Source organism: Malaya genurostris, chromosome 3 (assembly GCF_030247185.1).
Source record: "Malaya genurostris strain Urasoe2022 chromosome 3, Malgen_1.1, whole genome shotgun sequence".
In the NCBI taxonomy this organism is placed as follows: Eukaryota; Metazoa; Arthropoda; class Insecta; order Diptera; family Culicidae; genus Malaya; species Malaya genurostris.
The window spans coordinates 240,150,731-240,173,246 of record NC_080572.1 but is presented as its reverse complement, the minus strand read 5'-3'; the positions used below and the strand labels follow the sequence as shown (position 1 = coordinate 240,173,246).

Here is a 22,516-nt window from a genome sequence, read left to right as displayed (position 1 = left end):
TAACAACGTCATCCAGTGTCCAAAACGACTGCCATGGCAATATTAGATATTGAAAAGGCATTCGATAATGTGTGGCACGATGGCCTGGTGTTTAAATTGCATAGGGATAATTTTCCCATGTATCTTATTAAAATTATCAAAAATTATCTTGCAGATAGAGCATTCCAGGTTTCTCTGAATAATGCACTTTCAGAAAGATTTACTATTCCTGCTGGTGTACCCCAGGGAAGTATTCTAGGTCCCATTCTATACAACATTTTTACATCAGACATTCCACCTCTTCCGGGTGGTGGTGTTCTGTCACAATTTGCTGGTGATACTGCCATTCTTTACAAAGGTCGTGTCATTAATGCTCTGAAGAATAAACTACAGGCAGGTCTGGACGCTCTAACTGAATATTTTACAATCTGGAAAATTGTGATCAATGCAGCAAAAACTCAGGTCATCTTGTTTCCAAATTCAAGATCTCCAAAACTTGTTCCATCAGACGAATGCCGAATACGATTCGGTGATGAGGTCATTCAATGGTCCGATGAAGTTATCTATCTAGGACTCACCTTTGACAGACATCTGATATTCAGGTCACATGTTGACAAAATCGTTCAAAAATGCAGCATACTCATTAGGTCTCTGTATCCGCTGATTTGTAGAACATCTAAACTATGCCTGAAGAATCAGATGGCTGTCTATAAACAAATCATCTATCCCGCAATTGAATACGCAGTCCCTGTTTGGCGGGGCTGTGCACGAACACACAAACTTAGGCTTCAGCGCATTCAAAGTAAGATTTTAAAGATGATTCTAAATCTACCCCCTTGGACAAGGACTAGTGAAGTACATGAGATGGCCTCCTTGGATATACTAGAACAAAAATTCGAACAATACTGCACGAAATTTGAAGAGAGGTGCTCAATCTCTGAAATACAAATAATTCAAAATTTGTACGTATTAGGTTAGGGATAGTTATAAGTAGGTAGATATTTTATTAATAATTAACTGTAAAATGTAAAATGTTGATTTAATACACAAAAATAAGATTAATAAACAGATATTTATGCAAAAAAAAACGTGCCTACCGGTCGTCAAGGCGAGAAGACGCATTAAACCAGTTTTGCATCGTTTGGCACTGCGAGCGGATGTATCGGTTTCTACGCAAAGCTAGTTTCAATTCAAGCAAGAACAATTGAATCAGCTGCTGGTCGTTTGCATTGGAGAGAAAGAAAACAAGAAAAGAAAAGTGGACAACATTATATAAAATCAGCCGTTCTAATGGCTCTAAATGTTATCTAAAGAGCTATTAAGATTACTTCTTTGCAAATCGCAGGTAAAAGTCATTAGTTTAGTGAAAATCCAAAATAATTTGATGTGCTTCGTGCACTTTTTGCTGTGCGAAAATCGTTCGAGAAAAATGTTCCGAACTGTGCTAAATATCGTAGAGAATTCCACAATTTGGTCCTTCTAAAAGGCAGAAATGAATCCTGTGCAGCATCTTGATAGTTTCTTTCAATGAAATATGCAAATCCGAAATGAGATAATCGACGTCAAAAATCGTTGAAAATTTTAGTAGTGAAAAGGGGGAAAGTCAAAAAGCAATTCACACAATCGATCAACTATCAATTCGAATTCGAAAGTGTAAAGAAATCGTGTCAGTTTTATTCGTATTCACGACACCCAGTTATGTCTCTGACATTACACACCTGTAGATTTTTTTCAATAGATAATCGTAATACTGACAATATATCACTCGATCACCATCAATCGAACAGCAATACAGCGATACGAAGTAATGTCGATGTCTACTCCCTAACCAAAGTAATAAAATACTTTCTCGCAGTCTAAACTATATCCACATACGTCCTAGTTTAGCATTGTTGCAAGAAATATCTGCAAGATTATAAACTTCACGCTTGTCTTGAACTGAGCGTTTAACCCGAAAAAAATAGATCGAATAATTGACGGAGTTTAGTCTAGCCCGTTTTTTAGTAAGGAGAAATATAATAAGACATTGTAAATAAGAAAAATTGGAAATATTTAAGGAACGATCCTACCAGTATTCGGATTCTCCTATGCGCATTGCTGTAAACAACGCGAGAAGACACACAATTAATGAAAAAATAAAATTAAATAAACACTCGCGAATGGGTTTGCCGCGAACCAATATTAGATTTTCAGCTTGAATCACACGAGTAACCGGTAAATTTTCTCACATGCCATATAAATCTGACAAAACCTACAATGATATGCAGATGGTGCTTCGATTGGTTAACATCGTTTATTTTTGAGTGGTAAATTCACAGTATCCGTTGCTTGAATATATTCTAGTTGCGCGAAGCAGCATTATTCAATAAATAACACTTTTAACATTTTTCACTAATGTGTGTGCTTGCCACAGCTGAACTATCACTGAAAATAATTGTTTCGACCAATTACTTTACTTTAAGTTACATTGAAATTAGGCACTTAGATACCGCATCGTACTCCCAGCGATGCCAATTCTCCACCATCAGAATAGCCAAGAAATTCTGTATAGCTATGAACTAACAAGACCTATTTAATGAATCAGATTTTAAAATGTTTTACGTATTTTTACATCGTTATTGGAATGCTGTTTTGACATTTAAACACATTTTACCTTATACTTCATGGGACGTTAAAACCTTTTATTTCAATCTAAATTTGTGAATATCGGTTTGACTATCTCTGAGAAATCAAAATGAGTTTTGTTTTCTTTGTAGTTTTTGATCACTATTTCTGGTACTTCCGGAACCGAAAACCGGGGACCAATATAGCAAAAACCGTTTCGTTTTACCATCAACTAACAAGTTGGAAAATTTTTTAGCCCAGTTTTTACGTTGTTTGGATTGGAATTTGGATTCCGGAACCGGAAGTCGGATCCGTATAAAATGGAATGGAAGAAATCTTAAAATCTTTTATTTGAATTTAAGTTAATGAAAATTGGTGCTATCGTTTCCGATGAATTGAAGTGAGTTCATTATTTTCGAATTTGTCATCTCTATTCCTGGTATTTCCGGAATGGGACACCAGGTATTTCAATTGATTACTAAGCACTTATTAAAATATTAAAGTAATAAAATTAAAAAGCAAACGCAAATACGGTCGAGATGTTCAGAAAAAAATGAAAATTCACACAAAATACCTAGTGAGTACTGCAATTGCAGTTAATATTTTTTACTTCGTAACAAGCAAACCGCAGAATAGATCGGTATTGCACACCTATCTCAAGCCGTGAGGCGAATACGTAATCCCCGTTTGTGCCGATGGCCATCGAAATACTGCACTGAAAGTAATGTGCGTTTTACCATGCCCCGCATACTGGTGTAGATCGCCCAGAGTGAGCATGTAATCTAGGACGAGCTCGCAGTTATGTTTGTGTATGTTGATTATGTTGCACCGAAGGCCTTAAGAAAAAAAAAACGAAACTGCATTCACGAACTCGAGAGCCTGTTTGTTGACCCCCTTCTACATACTGGTGTTTATCGATTTTATGCGCTCTTCTGCATCTTGCTTCCACCCGTGGGTTTTTGTTTTTTTGTGATAAATGTTTTCGTTCTCATTCTGTGCTAAGTTTTTGACAATATAGTGTTTTAATACAAACAAGAAAGGCCACAGAACTGATGGGTTGAACATTCTAACCAAGTTGAAACAATTCCATCGAGGATAAAGACTAAACTTATCAGCAAAAACCGAAAGATAATTCTACCTATCACTTACCTTTGTTTTGTCACCATCATCCAAATGCTCCTCCGTCAATATGGTCGTAGCACACAAATTTTCAGTTCATCCCCATATAAATATAAAACATCTCTTCATAAACAATTTATTTTCCCACGGATCGTGCAGAAGGCAAACGATCAAATGTAAAAAGAAGCTCTTGCAAGCCACACAGAAGCGAATTACGCCCTAAACCAGTATTTTACAATATTTGCGCACTTACGGGGATTCCACTTCACTGGTGCACCATTTATTATTATCTTATCATTCAGCTCCGGCTGCTGCATCTGCCACAGAATGGAATGAGCAAAGCTTCTAGCGTAATTGGGTAGCTACTATTTTTTTTACATATTTATGATTGTCTTATATTGTTGAGTAAATTTGTGATAAGAGCTGAAAAACTTCCCACACGACGACGACGACCGATCGAACGAACGAACTACGCGACCGATGCTTCCACGATGAGGGCTGTCACTTTTCTGAGATCATGGATTTTTGTTTTGGTTTTCGATGGAACAAAAATCAAGCGTTCGAAGGTACCATGGAATCAACATTTAACGAAAAATAAATGGATGTGGTGCATGTGATGCTCGATTTAACCATGTGACGTTCAATAAATGCACACTGTACCCTGTAAGAAAAAATCACCGAGCCTAATAAAAAACTTACGTTTATCGATTTTGAAACCAATAATTGAAGCGAGAATAATTTATGGCGATCCGTTCAACGAATTCGGCAGGCAGTCGACGGACTAACATCTATGAAAAAAAAGGTCCCACGGAAATCCTCCGTTGGTCCAATACGGTAGACCGTTGGTGCGATATATTTCCAATAAATCTTCCAACGGGAGGCTGATTCAGGACTTTCGTTTGCCGATTTTAAAACCGCGCGGATTTTTTTTTCTTTCAACAAATTCGGCAGAAAAAGTTCCATTACTGAGCCGTTTTCGATATGTGGTTTGGAACCCTGTTGAACTAGTTTTTCTGGAGAATTTTTCAAGTTTCTAACTACTCCCTTTTTTGTTAAATGAACACTACATACCTGTAGAACACTTTTACATCGCGTAGATTAACAATATATTTTCTTATCATATACAGGAAACACTTACTATTCACAATATTTTTGTAGGAAAGAAAACAAAAACCGTTCCATCAAACTTAACGAGTATTTTGTGCAGTATGTCGTTCAACAACACCAGCAGAGAAATTCAGAGACGCATATTGTCAGGAAATCGTGCTTACTTTGGACTGCGCAGGACGCTACGATCGAGCAAAATTTGCCGTCGTACGAAGTTAACTATCTACAAAACGCTGATTAGACCGGTTATCCTCTACGGACACGAGTCCTGGACAATGCTTGCGGAGGATCAACGGGCACTAGGTGTTTTTGAATGGAAGGTGTTGCGAACCATCTTAGGTGGAGTGCGGATGGAAGACGGTACGTGGAGAAGACGAATGAACCATGAACTGCACCAGTTGCTGGGAGGACCAACCTGCGGACCCGCTACCGAGGTTGGCGAGGTTGGCGGCGAACAGCCATGAACCGAGTTGAATGGAGACGCCTCCTGTATACAGCAGCAACCCACGTGGTCTACGACTGAAAGAAGTCCAAGAAGAAGTCCAAGTCGTTCAACAAACGTTCAACGCCCAACAAGATCTAACCGCTTACTCTGTAGGTAGTTTCACGGAGAATATCGGTAAAATCTTAATGACGAACCCAGCCAACTCCTTACTCAAACACGAATCTTTCAGTGACTTTCCTTGGTATATTTGATTATTGTTTATGGATAAATCGTGAAAAAATATCAATTTGAAATAAACGTAATTGGGTACTGTTTACATACTAGCGAAATTTTATCTCTTTGATTGGTTTTAGGGAAGAATTTACGAATTTTGATCGAATTAATTTCATTTTATTTATCTGTTTGACGTTCATTTCATAAGGCAATATACACTATTTTTTCTTCGCCGTAGTCCCACCATACATAGCACTTTATACCTAATATATTTATAATACAAGCACAACGATTTGTATTCAATAAAACATATTACTGCTAGTTTCCTTAAATATCATATTAGTATGTTATTCTACTCAAAAACACTGTTTTTATCAAAACGATTTGCTATAATAAATTACTTTTAAAAAAACATTTATTCATGTATATACTGTACATAATCTTATAACTATTTCAGGTTTGTTTGTATCAGTGCATCACTTTTATTTAAAGTATTGGTAAGACTATTGGTTGAACTCAGGAAAGAGTAAGGATGCTAACATTAAATTACATTGAAATTCCATTAATTAAATGCTAAAGAAGTTTCATGTATGGAAGTTCACGACAAACAAGAATGTCGCGAACTGATCACATGCTTTTTTCATCCAAATCCGGTTTGTAGACACAAGAAAAATAACACAACTTATTTAAAGGAGAACGTTGGTAAAATTCTCAATTTTTGGTTCTTATTTGCAGAGAGCGTTAACTTATTTTAAGAGCTATTAAAAATTGATAGTTTCTTTCAATTTGGAAGGTTAACTTTTGTAATTAAGAGTAAAATTTTGTAAAAATGAGTGTATGCTAATTTAATAGAAGAGTGTTTTGGTTTCCATACACGTTTTTGTATTAACAGCTAATATATATTTTTTTAATTTAATCATATATTATTTAATAAACACATCTAATGATTTGATTTTAAATTATCACACATCTAATGTTAGTTATGTGAAAAGTAGTACAAGGATTTTTAAAATAATATTTTTTGATAATATTTATTTTATTTAATTCATTGATTTCTTTTCCATATAACTAAAGTTTTTGTAGGATGGGGAACATTATATATACAACAGTACTATTAGTGACAATATTCTACTAACAGCTCAAACGAAAATCTAGTGATTATATTTTATGTCAGCTCATTTTCTCATTGAGAGTTGAGATTTCAACGTGTGTCAAAAAAATATTGGTTGTTCGGTAAAGTAATCACCAAGTAGCAATTCACCTATAGAGGCGCATATGGATTCTTGTGTTCGAGCGTATGCAATATTAATTCTTGTGTGTAAAATCGGCGATTTTTAACGAATTTTACAGTATCATGAAAAATGCAATTATTCCAAATTTTTGTTAAGATTCGACATAATAACTAGGAGTAGAATTCGCTCAAGTTCAAGAACGATTTTCCGAAGCATGGAGAAACATTTTCTTCATATAAAAAGAGAAAGTGTTGGTATTATAAACGAAATAGAAGTATTCTATAGGTATTTATTGTTTATTAAAAAATAGGCGGATGGAATTTTTTTAAATTCTTCGGTAAACTAGTCCAACGGAGATACAACTCTTTTTTAAAATGGCTCGACGATGGACACCTCTCTGTCGAGTTTCCGCCTCCGTGGACGTTTTTTTTTTCTTAGAGGGTGTGGTGTGAAGCGTTCAAAACCTCTCTTAGAAAAAAAAAAAAAGTTCAACGGTAATCCATCGTTAGTCCAATACATTGGATCATTGGTCCAATGAAAGTTCAATCAATCGTTCAACGGGGGGCCAACACGTTGACCTTTGTTTGTCGATTTTGAAACAGACCGTTGAACCGAATGCCATTTTTTCGTTCAACAAATCCTGCAGACAGAGGTCCGTCGTTGAGCCACAGACTAACAGACATGACAGTATGAGTAAATTCTAATAAAAATTATTTTTCGTGATGCACTAGTTTCACCTATATTGTACTGCGCGAACTATTTACTATCTGTACACCCCTTGTGTTATGTAAAAGTTTTTTTACTAGTTGGTTTCCCCTCGTTTGTCAACACCGATCAGCTGCTTGCAGGGATGCCTGATTTCATCAAAATATTTGAAAATGAATCGTCACAATGATTTATTGGATTACGTTGATAATATATTTAACTTTTTCTTGATGTTGGAGGGTAACCATTTATTCGACTCAAATTTGTTCATCTAGACTATTTTTTATTGTGTTGGTAGTTTTCACCCGAAATTAAGTGGCGGCAGACCAGAAGCAAGTAAATATTGTAACAAAACGGGTTCGATTTTTTATTGAGTTGGAGGATGAGAAGTAGGCGCAATTATGTATATAGTTTAGGCAATATCAAAGACTCAAGATAGAGTAGTCTGCGATTTCTTAGGTATCATTTGAATAGGACCCCTCGATGAGCTCGGTTCACTGTCAATTTGAGTATTTTGAAGCAAAACAACAAGTGTCTGATCACTAGATGCGTCGTAACTATGACAATGATTGTTTATGTTTGGAAAAATATCAAGTTACAGTATGAACGATATTGAGAAATTTCGCTTTATATCAGTGATTCTTAGAATAAGAAAGTGAAAACTACTTAGAACCATTGTCTAGAATTTATTTAGTTTGTTATAGCCTCATCCCATGAAGCATCAGTTGTGGCAAGAAATCATTATATGCTGAATGTAAACATATGTGTGCTTCCTTTCTAACTTGTATTGTTTCCATGGCATTTTGTCGGAACTAGTCGACGCTTGTTAACGGAGGGTCAATAAAATTACATTATTACTGAACCAACTGGTTCACGATTACTGACCCAACATTTTTCAATGAAACGTATGGAACATTGTAATCTTCAGTTTATCTTTGGCAATATGTATTAAATCTGTATCCTGCATGAAATTCGCATGGACGTATACAAATCAATACATTACAGGTAATTCTGTATGAATGGCAACTCTGTTGGTAAATGAAAAAAATAAAGACAGTCTAGATGACAGACATGATGTTTTTGATAGGGTAACGTGGCGCCATCATGACACATGTGAGTACTGTCCCAAATAATGGAATATTCGAAATGACCGTTAAAATGATTGAAGAATCAAATTTGAGTGTCCTGTCTGTTAGTCTGTGGTTGAGCCACTTTTAATATGGGGAGTTGGAGACCCGTTGGACTAGTTTTACTGGAGGTTTTCGAAGGATTTTCCACTTATTTTTTATAAACTAACACTACATACCTGCACAATGCTTCTACTTCACGTAGAATAATAACAATTTTCTTTTTATATGAAGGTAACATCTGATTTTCACACTATTTTAACAAGAGAAAAATCAACAACAACCGGATCCAGCAAACTGAACGAATATTTCGTCCAGTATGTCGTTCAACAAGCGCTCAACGACCAACAAAATAGAACCGCTTGCTGAGAGGGCTCTCATGCTTCGTTAGGTTCCAGTCGAGACACACATTTTCGCAGCCATTCTCATTTGAATGTCATCTCTAATTCTGGCTGCATACTTTGTTTTTTATTTTGTTTTGCATTTTTTTAAACTGGTATTCCAATTGGAATCAAGTTGATCGGAAGCGGAAGCCGATTTGAATCCTTAAAATGACGTCCTGTATTCTGAAAGATCGTTCAAAATATGATCAACTGAGTAGCGATTATTTGCTTATGAAATCTATTGTTTGCAAATGTTGTGCAGATTCACAGTACCTTCAGAAATATAAGGATGCTCTCAAAGCGGATATTTGCTCAAATAGGAAACTGAGCCGAATAAAGAGATCGGAAGAGTTGTTGCTACTCATGGAAACCCGGAACTTGCTAAGCATGATAAAAATCGACTTGTTTATTAAGCTTGAACCGCTCATCGGAGATATGGAGTTCGCGAAGCTCTTAGGTAACTACGAAGTAATGCTGAAGGAGAATTTTGGTTCAATCAGACGATTCTATTTAGAAGGTATTGCAATTCTTTACTTTTTGTCCAACTTTAATTCACAGACCATTCATTGACAGATCTACGCCGTCGTGATAGAAGAACACTACTTGAAAAAGAAATCGAACATATTAAACTGGGCGAAGCCTATGCTGCCGGAGACCTGAAGCCGAGAGATCATCTGCACTCGGAAAGTACAAACCCCACACCGACGGCTTTTTCTGAACGGCGGAAAGAGATCTACAACTTACTGATCAACGAGATTGGTCGCGATTGGAATACCCTGGGGAGACATCTCCAGCTGAGCTCTGCGACGCTGTTCGAGATCGAGGAACGCTGTGGCAAGGATGTGAAGGCTCGAATTCACGATATCCTAGAAGAAGCAGAGCGGGATCAAGTGGATGAACAGCATTTCGTGGATTTACTGGGAACAGCTTTGATCAGCACGAGGCGAAGAGATTTGAAACGGAAGATTGATAAACTGTTAAGTTGACGGTTTTCTTTTCATGCGTTCTCCAGAAGTAGATCGTTTTTTTTTTTTGAAAAAAATAATGGGTGGTATTACACGATATAATTATTCCATAATGATTATAATAAAAATTAGGTTATTACAATAGTAAATGATAATCCATTACAATTAAAACAATTTCAAACTGTTCCGCTTGAATCAACCTTTTTAACTGCTTTCCGGAGCGCTAAGAAAAATCGTACACAAGATCCTTGCAGTTCTTGTTATATTTATTTATGTTCAACTGGTTTTCCAAGCCTATTAAATTTCGTTGACTTCATGGTTTCATAACAAAGGTGAAGACTCGCTTTCACGCGAAAACAAAAACAAATCCTTTTCTTGCACCGCACTGTTGTACCGCCGCCGTCCAAGATGTCCCCCGAGGTGGCAAACACGAGACACGAGCGCGTATTTTGTCAACGTTGCATTTTGTATAAATTCATTTATTTATTATTATTTGAATATAAATACGTGTTCCTGGTTTAAGTTTAGCTGTCGAATCCTTACTACGAGCCGGTTCAAAGCGAGAGGAGTAGGGTAGACTGAGCTTCGCGCGTTCGTCGTACAATGATGGTATTGGGAGAATAGAAAAATAAAGAGAAAAAACGACGATGAAAAATTGGGGATGGCGAGCGAACCGTGCTTTAGCGTTTATCAGTTTATCGTGTAAACGGCTTTAACGCTCGAACCGGATTTCACCATGGTGTCCTTGTGCAAATGGTAGGTCAGTGTACTTTTCAGTCCCAAACGGTCCTTGTAGATTCGTCCAATCGATAGAATAGCATCTCGATTCTGGAAACTTGCTGTCCAGATTGCTGTGGGGTGTGAGAAAATGAGTACATCATCAAAGCATTGTACTGCCAGTCCACTACTTACCTATTTTGTCTATTTTCGGACGAACGTTTACTACTGCGCCGCAAATTTCGTCTGCACTTTCAAAAGCTTCTCCAATCAAACATAAAATCTGATGTTAGAAGTGATCCAGGAACATGAAAAAACAATCATTTTAAGCTTGATAAGAAATGAAATTTAAACTCAATCCACTCACCGTGTCAAGCCAATACTTGTCCAAATCCTGACGCTGTGTTCTGGGAACATTCACCATCCACCGGCCGCCACGTTTGTTGGCCTCATCCTCCCACATGGGACGAATGCCCGCTTTGAACAGGCAATAATCGCTGCCCACCTTGACGTCGGATGGGCTTTTAATATGATTGTATAGACTCCAGAAATCCTCTACCGTTGAGAAGCTGGTCACCTCGTTCAGGGTATCTTCCCATGATTTGGATCGATCTGGTTCCAGATACCAAAGTGTCCAAGTGAACTGCAACGGGTGTTTGATCAAACATTCCGGATCAACTACGGCATTCTGATCGGCGTGATTCTGCTCAGTACTTTCTGCTTGTTTCTGGAATTAGGCAATCAGAGAAATTTCTATGAACACTCGAGAACTTATTTTGCACGCCGAATCCAAACTACATAGTCACAGTTTTCATAAGGATACATATAATAATCATCCATCGGTGGCCGTATCTGGGCATAATCGTAGACAGTCGGGTGCAGCTGCTGCCGTCGGTATCGGTTCCTGCTAAGCATCATGCTACTACCCAAACGATTGTTTTCTGCTTCGATCAGGTTCTAGTAAATCGAATTTTGCTGCGCCACAAATTGTCTGCACTAAATGCGGAATGAAAGCGTGGGGATTTCGGAATTTTCAGACTCCAGGATTACTTTTTTTGGCGGTTTGGCTGCTCACGCATTAACACGGGTCACAGGCCATAATTTGAATAGAAGAAAAATTTTCCGATCAGGCACGGGTTGCTGTGATCGTTTTTTTGCAGTTGATTGGTTGGGGTAGAAACAAAACAAAATAACTTGACCTCAAATTCCTGATTCATATTTAAATACGATACTCATCAAATTGATGGAAACGGATTAAACTGACGGATAGTAACCATGCAACTGTTCGATTTAAAAAAAATCATAGATATTAATGATGTGAAACCAATGAACTAGTGTAATTATCCGCTACCTTATCTACGTAGTGCATTGCTCTTAACCGCTTTTCAATTAGTAAAATAGGTCATTAGTCAAATTTGGCACATCCCGTAAAACTGATGCCAGTTTTGAAAAAAAAATCATCTGCCCAGGTTTTACCCCAAAAATGAGCAAGTATTCAGTGAAAAAAAAATCCCCTCACGATACTCGTCGCTCCGACCGTTACCTTGCGTACGTTGTCTTGCTGTCAAACCAAATGATGTGAATCCAAAGTGCGAAAGGGAAAGAAACGCACTGACATTCGTCTCGTGGACTATTCAATATGGTTGCTTGGTTGCAGTAACGCGACGGAACATTATGCAAATAAAAAAGTGCAACTAGTATCGTTTCACCAGGCCGACCCGGTTGGAAAAGTTTGACGAATGCAATGCCCGGATCAAACCTCTATAAATTGACATTTCCAATAAGAAAAAGAACCCGGATTGGACACTAGACCGCTACGAATTGTTGCGTGAAGACTGATTTTTACCTCTACTTCCTCGTTTGATTTTCCAGCCATTGTACTGTTATCCGTTTCGACTTCGTGCACAATTAGGTTAGTGGACACTTTTGAATGCTACTATCACTTTACGATGCGTTTAATAACTATTCAACTGTTTGAATAGATCGAAAATCACGAAAATAGGATTTTGTGTCACGCAGGGCACCGTCTCGCAGCCCACCGCTGAACACGAATGAACGAAAAGAGAATTTCTCTTGACTAAAAATGACGGATGACACGCGCGATGATTAGAGCGGCGAATGATGGAAATACGAAGAAGACGCCGATGACATAATTTATCGAAACATGGCTGCATTGCTGAACGAATGATTCCACTTTTGGCTGCGCTCACGATTCGAGGGGACTCGTTTTATGGGGACTATTTCAATAAGTCTTATGTCGTTTTCGTTTTTGAAATGCACTACACTGGTGTAGCGAAAGCTGCACTGAAACCGTTCGTTTTTGCCAATTGCACTACACCAGTGCTACACTTTTTCTGCACCGATACCATTGGTGTAGCACTCATCAAAAGTTTGGTGTAGCTCTGTGCAATGGAATCGTTTATTGTAGTCAATGGTTACTGTTTATGTTTTCGTCATTTTTGTTCGTTTATTCATGCCTCGGTGTAGCACTGCATCGGTGTAGTGCAAATTAAAAACGAGAACGCCATTATAAAAAAATCCCACGTTGTTTTTGTTAACGGGCCATGACATTTTTTTCATTCATCTCTTGTAGAAATTAATACTCGGGCGGTCATCGTTTGCTGTTGCTCTTCAAAGTAGATACTGGCAAATGACTAATTGGCAGTTACCATTTAATGATGAGTTACATTTAATGTACATGTTTAATGCATCACTAACGACCTAACTCTCAACAAATTTGACTGACGGGTTTGAGTCTCCTACTAGTAAGGGAGATCGGGGTTGGTTGACCAAGTTTTGCTTTCAGAATTTCTATACTCTTCCTGGTTGGCCTTTTTGATAAACGGTTTGCTTTGTCATGAAGATGAACTTTTTGAGCACATATGTGATATTTTGCATTCCAGAATAAAAATCAAGAAAATAGTTATTGCCAAATAAATGCTAAGAAAAAAATCGTCCAACCAAACACTGAGCCGGGGTAGGTTGGTCGAGTTTGAAAAAATATATTGAACACATCAAACGCATCAATGGAAAACGTTTGTTAATGAAAAAAAGTTAGCATATGCCTTTTTTTATTATGTATAGGTATGTAAAAAATTAAAGCGTTAGTAAACTTTTCCAGTTTAACTTCTGAAAATTTTCACGATAGGTTATCGTCCTTATTCTGAATAATGATGTATTGGTTATTTGATCGACTATGGTTCGGTCGAATCCTAGCTACCTTTGATTTTGCTAGCGTTATTAGGAATACGAATAAAATACGATCGAAAAAACGATACGTCTTTATTCAGAATAAGGGTCTGATGGACAAGTTTTGTCAATCTGCGACAAATCCTGTCAGAAACTCTAAATGCTAAAAGTTTTTATGACAGTTAGTTAATAAAATATTGGAATCATCTTTTCTATCGATAATTTTCAACTTTTAATGATTCTAATCTCTTATTTCAATTTGTTAATAATTTTAATTTATTTTCTTTATTTATTTCTCATGTAAACTTTTCCTTATAATCATATCTAAATCGGTAACGATTACATTTCACAATCATTGGATGATACAAAGAGAAAGCCTGAAACCACGATATGTGATATGGACGAGAATATGGATTATTTTGGTTGTATTTGAGAATAGCACCAAATTTTTCGATACTTCTGTTTGTTAATATGTTTCTTAAATGGCATATGTTGGATATTTTAGTTAATAAAGCTGCCAAAATTAATAAATTTAAACAAGTGTTTTAGAAATATTTCTATTAGCTGTTTCAACTAAACGTTTTTTTAAAACAAGCATCTGATCAAAATGAATCCAAAGCTATTTTTTTGCGTGATATAACTTATGTCTAAACGGTTTCAATTGATAGATAACCGCATGTTATAAGAGGAGAAAATTTTCAGAATATGCAAAAAACTATCTCTGTTGGCCACAGTGGTCGCGTAGGGATGCATAATTTATAACATAGAGCAACCGGATTAAGAAGAGATATTTTTCTGAAAATAGAAGCCAGTTGTCTGGTCCTGTTCTAGAGGTTAAAGGTATTCTAATTTTTATTATGACGACTGATTGGTACAATGTAGAGACGTTTCTTATTCAGGAAGAGCTGTCAATTCGGTAGGACAATGTTTAATTACTTCGCCTTTTCAACGATTTCTGATAAAAATGGGTAAAAATGATACTAGAAATTGATGAAAAGGTTTTTACTCTGAGGTGGTAATGTTGATCTTAATTATTTGTGCGAAAATTAACGTTTATTTAGAATGCACGGAAATAACAAATAATCAAATGGTACTAGATCGCTGAATATTATACTACTTGAGAAATCAACAATATACTTCAAAGTACTTTATTTAACTGATTGTCTTGCCTATCAATATGAGATGGGTATGATTGATATCAAATTGCGGCATATGCTGTAACACCCAATTTTACAAATATTTTTAAAACTTTTTCCATGTTTAATTGTAGTTTACACTAGAAAAAGTAGTGGTAATCACTTTTAAATCGATTTTCTTCCACTCCGGGTTTACTTTTATTGCTGATCTCTATTGGTACTATTGAATAAACCAAAAAAACACTGCAAATCACGACTGCCGGTATGAAAATTTTCGGACCCTTCTTCTTGGTTTCATTTTTCACTGGCAGGTGTCGCTACTGATATTTCAGTTTTGCGATAATGTGCCGATTGGATTGTTTAATTGAAAATTTCGATCATGCAAAATTTTGGTTGTCTTGTTCCACATTAAAAGCTCGAGCAACCCCATTGAAACAACCTTGAAACGTCGATAAAACAAAGTGAACTGTAGAACTGTTTAATAGAGTATCTACTCAATAAAAACGCGTCTAGTTAAACTGGAGTACAAACTAATAATGAGTTTATTATCTCAGACCTCACTTCGTTTCTGACATGAGTTTCACTTTTCTCTCTCGCGAGTCAAACTCTCTCTTGAGAACTAGTATAACATAACAACTCCTCCATTCTTCAAGAATGAAACATAATTCAACATATCATATTCAAATACTTAATAACCTGAACAAGCATTTTCAAAATATTAGCTAATAATACAAAAAATCTATTTTTCTTTTCTTCTTCACTTCTCGCCCTGATCTTCTGATAGCTTTGAACTGTTGAGCGTTTGGTTTATTATCTAGTTGATCTTCGAACGGAGTATCTTCTCCAAAAATAAAAGAATCAGCTGCGAAACCGTAAAAGTCCTGTTCTTGGTCGGAAATTTCTTCTTCGGTTTCGACGTCATCCTCTCTGTTTCTCTTGCTGGAACCAATCATACAGTTTCCTTCCTGCACCACAAATCTGCCATCGCATCCTCGACGATAATCAATTGGTACCTTTAGTTGTCGCCTGTGCGCTGTTATCATTCTGCCACCGAGCGAAATCTGAAAAATAGTAGTTGATATTCGTTTGAGAAAGGTTGCAGGTAACCATCGTCTTATGTCGCTTTTGTTCGCGTTTTTATAATAAATCAGGTCGCCGCATTTCAGACTAATGAAATGATCATTATAATTATCAATTGACGAATAAACACTGGGCGAGAGATCATCATCAGTTATTTTTAAATTATGCTTTAAATTGTGTTTGGGATTTATCAAATCCAATAGCGTTTTTGGTTTGAATGAAAGAAGCCTCTCTGAAGGGAAGATACCACCACCCTCTAAACAGGTATTTCTATAATTTAACAAAAAATATGAAACTTGTAAATCTATATCCAATTTTTTTATCTCCGGATCTATCAGAAATTTTTTGAAAACTTCTTTTACCACTCGGACCATACATTCTGCCTGCCCATTACTTTCAGGGTGATAAGGCGGGCTTTTCATTACACGCACTCCTTGTTTGCTGAAAAAATTTATAAAATCCATTGAGTTGAACGGTGGTCCCCCATCTGTAACAAGCACATCCGGCAAACCAAATCTGGCGAAAATATTAAGAAAAATTCTAGTCACATTCCTGCAATCCGTACTGTGTTTCATATATTCTAGTTCTATCCATTTCGTATAGCTGTCAACGATTATCAGGAACGTTTTATGCTCTAAATGAAAAAAATCGGCATGCACTCTGCTGAAAGGCTTGTTGGTTAGATGCCAACGTGAATAAGCTGTCGGTTTTGTAATAGGTGTCGTTTCGTTACATGTTGTACAGGATCTAACGTATTTTTCTACTTCTTTATTCATTCCGAACCAGTATACGGTTCGTCGGGCCAGTTTTTTTATTTTATTTATTCCAATATGGTTTCTATGAAGTAATTTCAAAATTCTTTGTTTCAGGCTATCGGGAATAATTACATGATCCTGAAATAAAACACATCCTTCCACCTCTTCAAGTTCTTGATGATGTGAATAGATATCCCTGAACTTTCGATGCAGACGTTCTGGCCATCCAAATTTAAGGTACTCCATAATTTTTACCAGAAAGTCATCCCTCAAGGTTTCCTTGGAAATTTCTTTGTAATCTAACGGAAAATCTTCTGTAAAATTTAGGCTTTTCACGTATTCACGATCCAATGCTTTGGGTACCGGCTGTGCAAGAGGAAAACGTGAGCAAAAATCTGCGTTTGCCATTTTAGAAGAAGGTCGGTAAATAATCTCATAGTCATAAATAGAGAGTTCAATAACATAACGTTGCAATCTTGTCACAGACATTTGGTTTTTTCCTTCCTTTCCAAATATCCCTATCAAAGGTTTGTGGTCGGTGTAAATCACAAAATTCATTCCAAATAAAAATTTATGGAACTTTTTAACAGCGCAAACCACCGCCAATGCCTCTAAATGTAAAATTGGATATTTTTTCTGTGCGTCATTTAAGCTGAAAGATGTGAAACAAACAGGGCGCTCTACTCCATCTACAACATGTGACATCACGCCTCCCAAACCATAACTGGAGGCATCTGTAGTAACAACAATTGGTTTCTTGGGAAAAAAATATTCTAATAAACATGGTCGAAGGAGAAATCTTCTACAATCGTCAAAAGTTTGCTTACACTCTTCTGTCCAGATAAATCTAACGTTCTTCTTCAACAACTTGTAAAGGCATTGGACTCGAGATGAAAGATTGGGAATAAATTTGGAGTAATAGTTCAGTAGACCCAGAAATGCTTTGAGTTCCGAAACATTTCGCGGAGCTTTTGCTTCGCGAATAGTTTCAATCTTGTCTGGACAAGGTAATAAACCCTTCTCCGTCAAAATATGTCCCAAATATGGCAGTTCTCTTATCAAAAATTTGCATTTATTTAGATTTACTTTAATGTTAGTTCTAGCTAGTCTTTCTAGAACTAAATAAAGCTTTTTTTGACATTCCCCATAATTTTTTCCCGTATTCAAAACGTCGTAGAGATAGCAAACTACGTTTTCCAAGCCGCAAAGTATTTGGTCCATCACCTTCTGAAAAATTGACGCGCTAGATGTTGCTCCCTGAGGTAAACGATTGTAAACATATAAACCTTTAATGGTATTTATAACGACAAATTTTCTGGACGCGTGTGATAACAAGAGTTGTGTGTAGGCCCCCGTTAAGTCGAGCGAACAAAAAACTTTAGACCCAGATAGAGAGGCAAAAATATCTTGAGCGACTGGCAATGGGTAGGTATTAGGAACTATCATTTTATTGATAGAAACCTTGCAATCGATAACTAAACGAATATTTTGATCTTTTTTTAACACAATTACCACCGGAGACGCCCATTCGCTTGTATCTACGGGTGTAATTATCCCCTCTCTCTCTAGTGAATCTAAATGTTTAATAACTTGATCTCTCAATCTCAGCGGTACTCCATAAGCTTTTTTAAAAACCGGTTTAGCTTCCTTCAAAACAAGGTCTCCTTCATACCCAACTATTGGAGTTGACAAATCACCATCAAAAACTGTTGAAAACTTACTTTTCAACTCCTCGATACCATCCTGCACACCAAGTTTGTGAATATGCTCATTCTGGACACCATGCTTTGAAAAAATATTTCGCCATCCTTCATAGAAACAATCAAGCCAAGTACGACCTAGCAGTGGTACAAAATTTTTGTTACACCGAAGAACTATTAAATAGAGCTGCTGTTTTTTTCCTTTCAATTGTACCGATACGCTTAATCTCCCAAGAACCTTCAACCTATTGCCATCAATCACAGCTAATTTCTTGTTGCAAGGTAAAAGCTTGATCCATGAAAATGTCTTTAAATATAGTTCTTCAGAAATAACAGTCTCTGCCGACCCGCAATCAATTTCCATTTCCAAACTCTTTCTCTCTATTAATACCTCAACATAACAAGGTTCGTTTATTAGATTTATCGAGGAAATCATCATGCAATACATATCCTCATCATCATCATCATCTTCTTCTTTGGTATGTTCCGGTCTTTTGAAATGTTCAAGTGAACTACCATTTTTCTTTGGAGGGCTCAAAAACTTGACCTCTTCCTGATATTTGCCTTTGTAGTATAATTTGTAACAAAACTTTCGTGTGTGTCCTCTTCTTTTGCAGAAGGAACACAAATAAGACGGTTTGTCTGAGTTGTATCTATGATTGTCGTATCCGTGCTTTTTATTTCTAGGCGAAAAGGATACACTTCGATTATGACTTCTACTTCTATCCCTATATCTTTGTTTTGAACGAGATCGAATATCTTTCCTGCCCAAACGAGCAACTATTGATATGTTATGATCTTCGTCTTCTTTTAAGACACTCGTTCTATTATTAGAAATCTCATGATTTAAAATTAGTTTCTCTGCTCTGGTAGCAGTAAGATCATCTTCGTCACATAACCGCTTTTGGATATCTCGGTTATAAACACCTATTACTAAAAGATCACGAATCGCTCTATCCTTAAATGTACCGAAACCACATTGCTCGGCTAAAACTTTTACTGCGATTACAAAATCTTCAGATTTTTCATACTTTCCTTGTCGCCTGCTCCAAAATTTGTAACTATGAATCACTTCAGAGTCGCATTTATCGAATCTTTTCTTCAATGATTCCGTTATTTGCTGGTAAGTCAAATTTTTAATATCATGACCAGGAAAAAGCTTTTTGATCTCAGAAAAAACCGTAACACCACAAACGGCTAAGAAGGAAGTCTTATATTTCTGCTCAGGCACATTGTTGTTGATAAAAACGTATTCAAGTTGTTCAATGTATTGAGCAAAAGGTATTGAATTCGGTAGGTAAGGTTCTACGGTCGTTGACACCGACATTCTTTTTAAAATATGTAAACAGAAAATCACCAAATAAACAAATTGTCAGATAGTGTAAAATAATATTGTATGGTAAATAAAAATACAATTAAAACAAAACGAAAGCTTTTGGTATAAAAAAAAATCACGTACCTTGATCAGTTCTATACTTCACCGAAATTGAAATTTGCCCCAGCACTCCAAGCAAATTATACTCGTAGATCAAATCCGCCGACAGAAAAATTGAATTATGTGGAATAAAATCACTCGTCAGTTTTTATTTCCATCCGTAGAAGTTTATGCCTTCGTCACAAAAAACTCAGCTACAATCAGGAAACAAATGCTTGTTTTCGTTGCTCAGATCCCAGCAATATATGTAAATGACTGCTTTTTTATGTATATAATATGCGATGAAACTGCTATGCTTCAATTTTTTTTTTTTTTTTTTTAAATAACTATTTATTGGAATATGAGTTAAAATTATTAAGATTTAAATTGGGTGTTCAGCCACAAGTGGTGACTTTTCAGCCCTGTTAAATATATATATGATTTGGTTATTACCATGAAGACATCATTTGCTTCCGCAATTCTGAGATTTTTGTGTAGGGAAAATTCTAAACCTACTTGTATTGTGTAATGGGGAAAAGGAACTTATATACTAACTTACTAACTAATACAGAGAGCGAATCGATTCAATTGAAGATTGCATCGATTTTTGTCGGAATTTGCTTATAATATTATGTGACATTACATCTAATGGTTCTATATTTGTGAGTCTGTGTAACTCATTTGTACTAAACCAGGGAGGACGCTTCAGAATCATTTTCAGAATTTTATTCTGAATCCTTTGAAGCGTTTTCTTCCTGGTGGAACAACAGCTTGACCAAATTGGTACCGCATAAAGCATGGCTGGTCTGAAAATTTGTTTATAAATTAACAATTTGTTTTTTAGACAGAGCTTAGAATTTCTGTTTATAAGAGGATATAAACATTTAATATATTTATTACACTTTGCCTGGATTCCTTCAATGTGATCCTTGAAAGTGAGTTTTTTGTCATACGTTAAACCTAAGTATTTAGCTTGATCAGACCATGTCAATTCCAAGCCATTCAATTTGAGAATGTGATTATTGTTTGGTTTAAGAAAAGAAGCTCTTGGCTTGTGAGGAAAGATAATTAATTGCGTTTTTGCTGCATTTGGTTTAATTTTCCATTTTGACAGATAATCACTGGAAATATTTAAACTTCTTTGTAGGCGACTGCAGATCACTCTTAGATTTCTACCTGTGGCTAACAGACTTGTGTCGTCACAGAATAGCGATTTCTGACAACCAACGGGTAGATTTGGAAGATCAGAAGTGAAAATATTATACAAGATTGGAGCTACACTCGAACCCTGCGGAACACCGGCTCGTACGGGTAGCAATTCAGATTTACAATTCTGATAGCTAACCTGAAGAGTACGATCAGTTAAATAATTTTGAATCATTTTGATCAAATAAATAGGAAACTGGAAATCAGACATTTTTGCTATTAAACCTTTGTGCCAAACACTGTCGAATGCTTTTTCTATGTCTAGAAGAGCAACTCCAGTGGATAACCCAGAAGATTTATTTGATTTTATCATGTTCGTTACTCTGACAAGTTGATGAGTAGTTGAATGTTCATGACGAAATCCAATCTGCTCTGGTAAAAAAAATTGAATTCTCATTTATATGAGTCATCATTCTTAACAAGATAATTTTTTCAAAAAGTTTACTGATAGAAGAAAGTAAGCTAATTGGGCGATAACTTGATGTTTCTGCTGGGTTTTTATCAGGTTTTAGGATAGGAATTACTTTAGCGTTTTTCCATCTTTTTGGGAAGTAAGCTAATGAAAAACACTTGTTGAAAATTTTAACCAGGAGTCTCAAGGCAACATCGGGAAGATTTTTAATAAGAATATTAAAAATTCCATCATTACCAGGAGCCTTCATGTTTTTAAGTTTTCTAATAATTGATTTAATTTCATCAAAATTCGTCTCAATAATGTCATCGTGTGATAACACTTGGGTTGAAATATGATCATATTTCAGTGAGACTTCATTTTCAATAGGACTCACAACGTTCAAATTAAAATTGTGGACACTCTCGAACTGCTGAGCAAGTTTTTGAGCTTTTACGCCATTTGTAAGAAGTATTTGATTTCCTTCCTTGAGAGCAGGAATAGGTTTCTGAGGTTTCTTAAGAACCTTAGAAAGTTTCCAGAAAGGTTTAGAATATGGTTTAATTTGTTCAACTTCTTTAGCGAAATTTTCATTTCGCAAAAGAGTAAATCTATGTTTAATTTCTTTTTGTAAATCCTTAACTATGTTTTTCATAGCAGGATCACGAGAACGTTGATATTGTCGTCGACGAACATTCTTCAACCGAATGAGCAGTTGAAGATTGTCATCGATGATAGGAGCATTTAATTTAGTTTGAGCTTTGGGAACTGAAAGATTTCTAGCTTCGATAATATAATGATTCAAATTATCAATTGCTGTGTCGATATCCGCAGAATTTTCTAAAATAGTTTCATGATCCACATGATTTTCAATGTGAGATCTGTAATCCAACCAATTTGCTCTATGATAGTTGAAAATAGAACTAATTGGATTAATTATAGCTTCGTTGGAAAGTCTGAATGTTACAGGAAGATGATCTGAGTCAAAATCAGCATGAGTAATCGGTTCACTACAAATGTGACTTTGATCTGTTAGAACCAGATCAATT

At 36.1% G+C, this 22,516-nt stretch overlaps 4 protein-coding genes across 7 annotated transcripts in view; 1 reads left to right on the top strand and 3 right to left on the bottom strand.

Annotated features, from left to right (window-relative positions):
- The window catches only part of LOC131439367 (uncharacterized), an 81,079-nt gene extending 76,881 nt beyond the window's left edge, over window positions 1-4,198 (bottom strand). The window contains exon 1 of the mRNA XM_058610290.1: window positions 3,733-4,198. The gene's annotated coding sequence lies outside the window, so the exon portion shown is untranslated. The remainder of the gene's footprint in view (window positions 1-3,732) is intronic.
- A 4,830-nt stretch (window positions 4,199-9,028) lies between these two features.
- LOC131436753 (fas-associated death domain protein) lies at window positions 9,029-10,023 on the top strand. 2 transcript variants are annotated; one of them, XM_058605642.1, is made up of 2 exons: window positions 9,029-9,371; window positions 9,473-10,023. In XM_058605642.1, exons 1-2 carry the CDS (start codon window positions 9,083-9,085, stop codon window positions 9,898-9,900), a joined length of 717 nt encoding a protein of 238 aa, XP_058461625.1. In that variant the 5' UTR covers window positions 9,029-9,082; the 3' UTR covers window positions 9,901-10,023. The 2 variants fall into 2 exon arrangements, with proteins under 2 accessions (XP_058461625.1, XP_058461624.1); XM_058605641.1 differs by having other exon boundaries at window positions 9,029-9,431; window positions 9,488-10,021.
- Window positions 10,024-10,337: 314 nt separating this feature from the next.
- LOC131436754 (eukaryotic translation initiation factor 4E1) lies at window positions 10,338-12,665 on the bottom strand. Of its 2 annotated transcripts, none has more exons than XM_058605644.1 (4): window positions 12,443-12,665; window positions 10,964-11,323; window positions 10,792-10,879; window positions 10,338-10,730 (listed from the first exon to the last, which is right to left on the bottom strand). In XM_058605644.1, the coding sequence occupies exons 1-4, from the start codon at window positions 12,470-12,472 to the stop codon at window positions 10,570-10,572; spliced, it is 639 nt and encodes a 212-aa protein (XP_058461627.1). In that variant the 5' UTR covers window positions 12,473-12,665; the 3' UTR covers window positions 10,338-10,569. The 2 variants fall into 2 exon arrangements, with proteins under 2 accessions (XP_058461627.1, XP_058461626.1); XM_058605643.1 differs by lacking the exon at window positions 12,443-12,665 and adding an exon at window positions 11,395-11,709.
- Window positions 12,666-15,434: 2,769 nt separating this feature from the next.
- On the bottom strand, window positions 15,435-20,191 carry LOC131437661 (uncharacterized). 2 transcript variants are annotated; one of them, XR_009230801.1, is made up of 2 exons: window positions 19,916-20,191; window positions 15,435-15,982 (listed from the first exon to the last, which is right to left on the bottom strand). XR_009230801.1 is itself a non-coding variant. In XM_058607153.1 (2 exons), the coding sequence occupies exons 1-2, from the start codon at window positions 19,781-19,783 to the stop codon at window positions 15,924-15,926; spliced, it is 1,365 nt and encodes a 454-aa protein (XP_058463136.1). In that variant the 5' UTR covers window positions 19,784-19,833; the 3' UTR covers window positions 15,435-15,923. The 2 variants fall into 2 exon arrangements, 1 of the variants encoding a protein (XP_058463136.1); XM_058607153.1 differs by lacking the exon at window positions 19,916-20,191 and adding an exon at window positions 18,478-19,833.
- Window positions 20,192-22,516: the final 2,325 nt, after the last annotated feature.

What these genes read in the sequence shown, in the direction of transcription:
- LOC131436753 (XM_058605641.1), top strand. Translation starts at nt 9,083, where the DNA reads ATGACGTCCTGTATTCTGAAAGATCGTTCAAAATATGATCAACTGAGT. An exon ending in CAGACGATTCTATTTAGAAG is followed by an intron (nt 9,432 to 9,487) that starts GTATTGCAATTC and finishes ATTCATTGACAG; the next exon opens with ATCTACGCCGTCGTGATAGA.
- LOC131436754 (XM_058605643.1), bottom strand. Translation starts at nt 11,514, where the DNA reads ATGATGCTTAGCAGGAACCGATACCGACGGCAGCAGCTGCACCCGACT. An exon ending in CTTATGAAAACTGTGACTAT is followed by an intron (nt 11,324 to 11,394) that starts GTAGTTTGGATT and finishes GCCTAATTCCAG; the next exon opens with AAACAAGCAGAAAGTACTGA. An exon ending in ACAAGTATTGGCTTGACACG is followed by an intron (nt 10,880 to 10,963) that starts GTGAGTGGATTG and finishes TTCTAACATCAG; the next exon opens with ATTTTATGTTTGATTGGAGA.
- LOC131437661 (XM_058607153.1), bottom strand. Translation starts at nt 19,783, where the DNA reads ATGTCGGTGTCAACGACCGTAGAACCTTACCTACCGAATTCAATACCT. An exon ending in TGGTATCGAGGAGTTGAAAA is followed by an intron (nt 15,983 to 18,477) that starts GTAAGTTTTCAA and finishes ACTATTTTTCAG; the next exon opens with ATTTCGCTCGGTGGCAGAAT.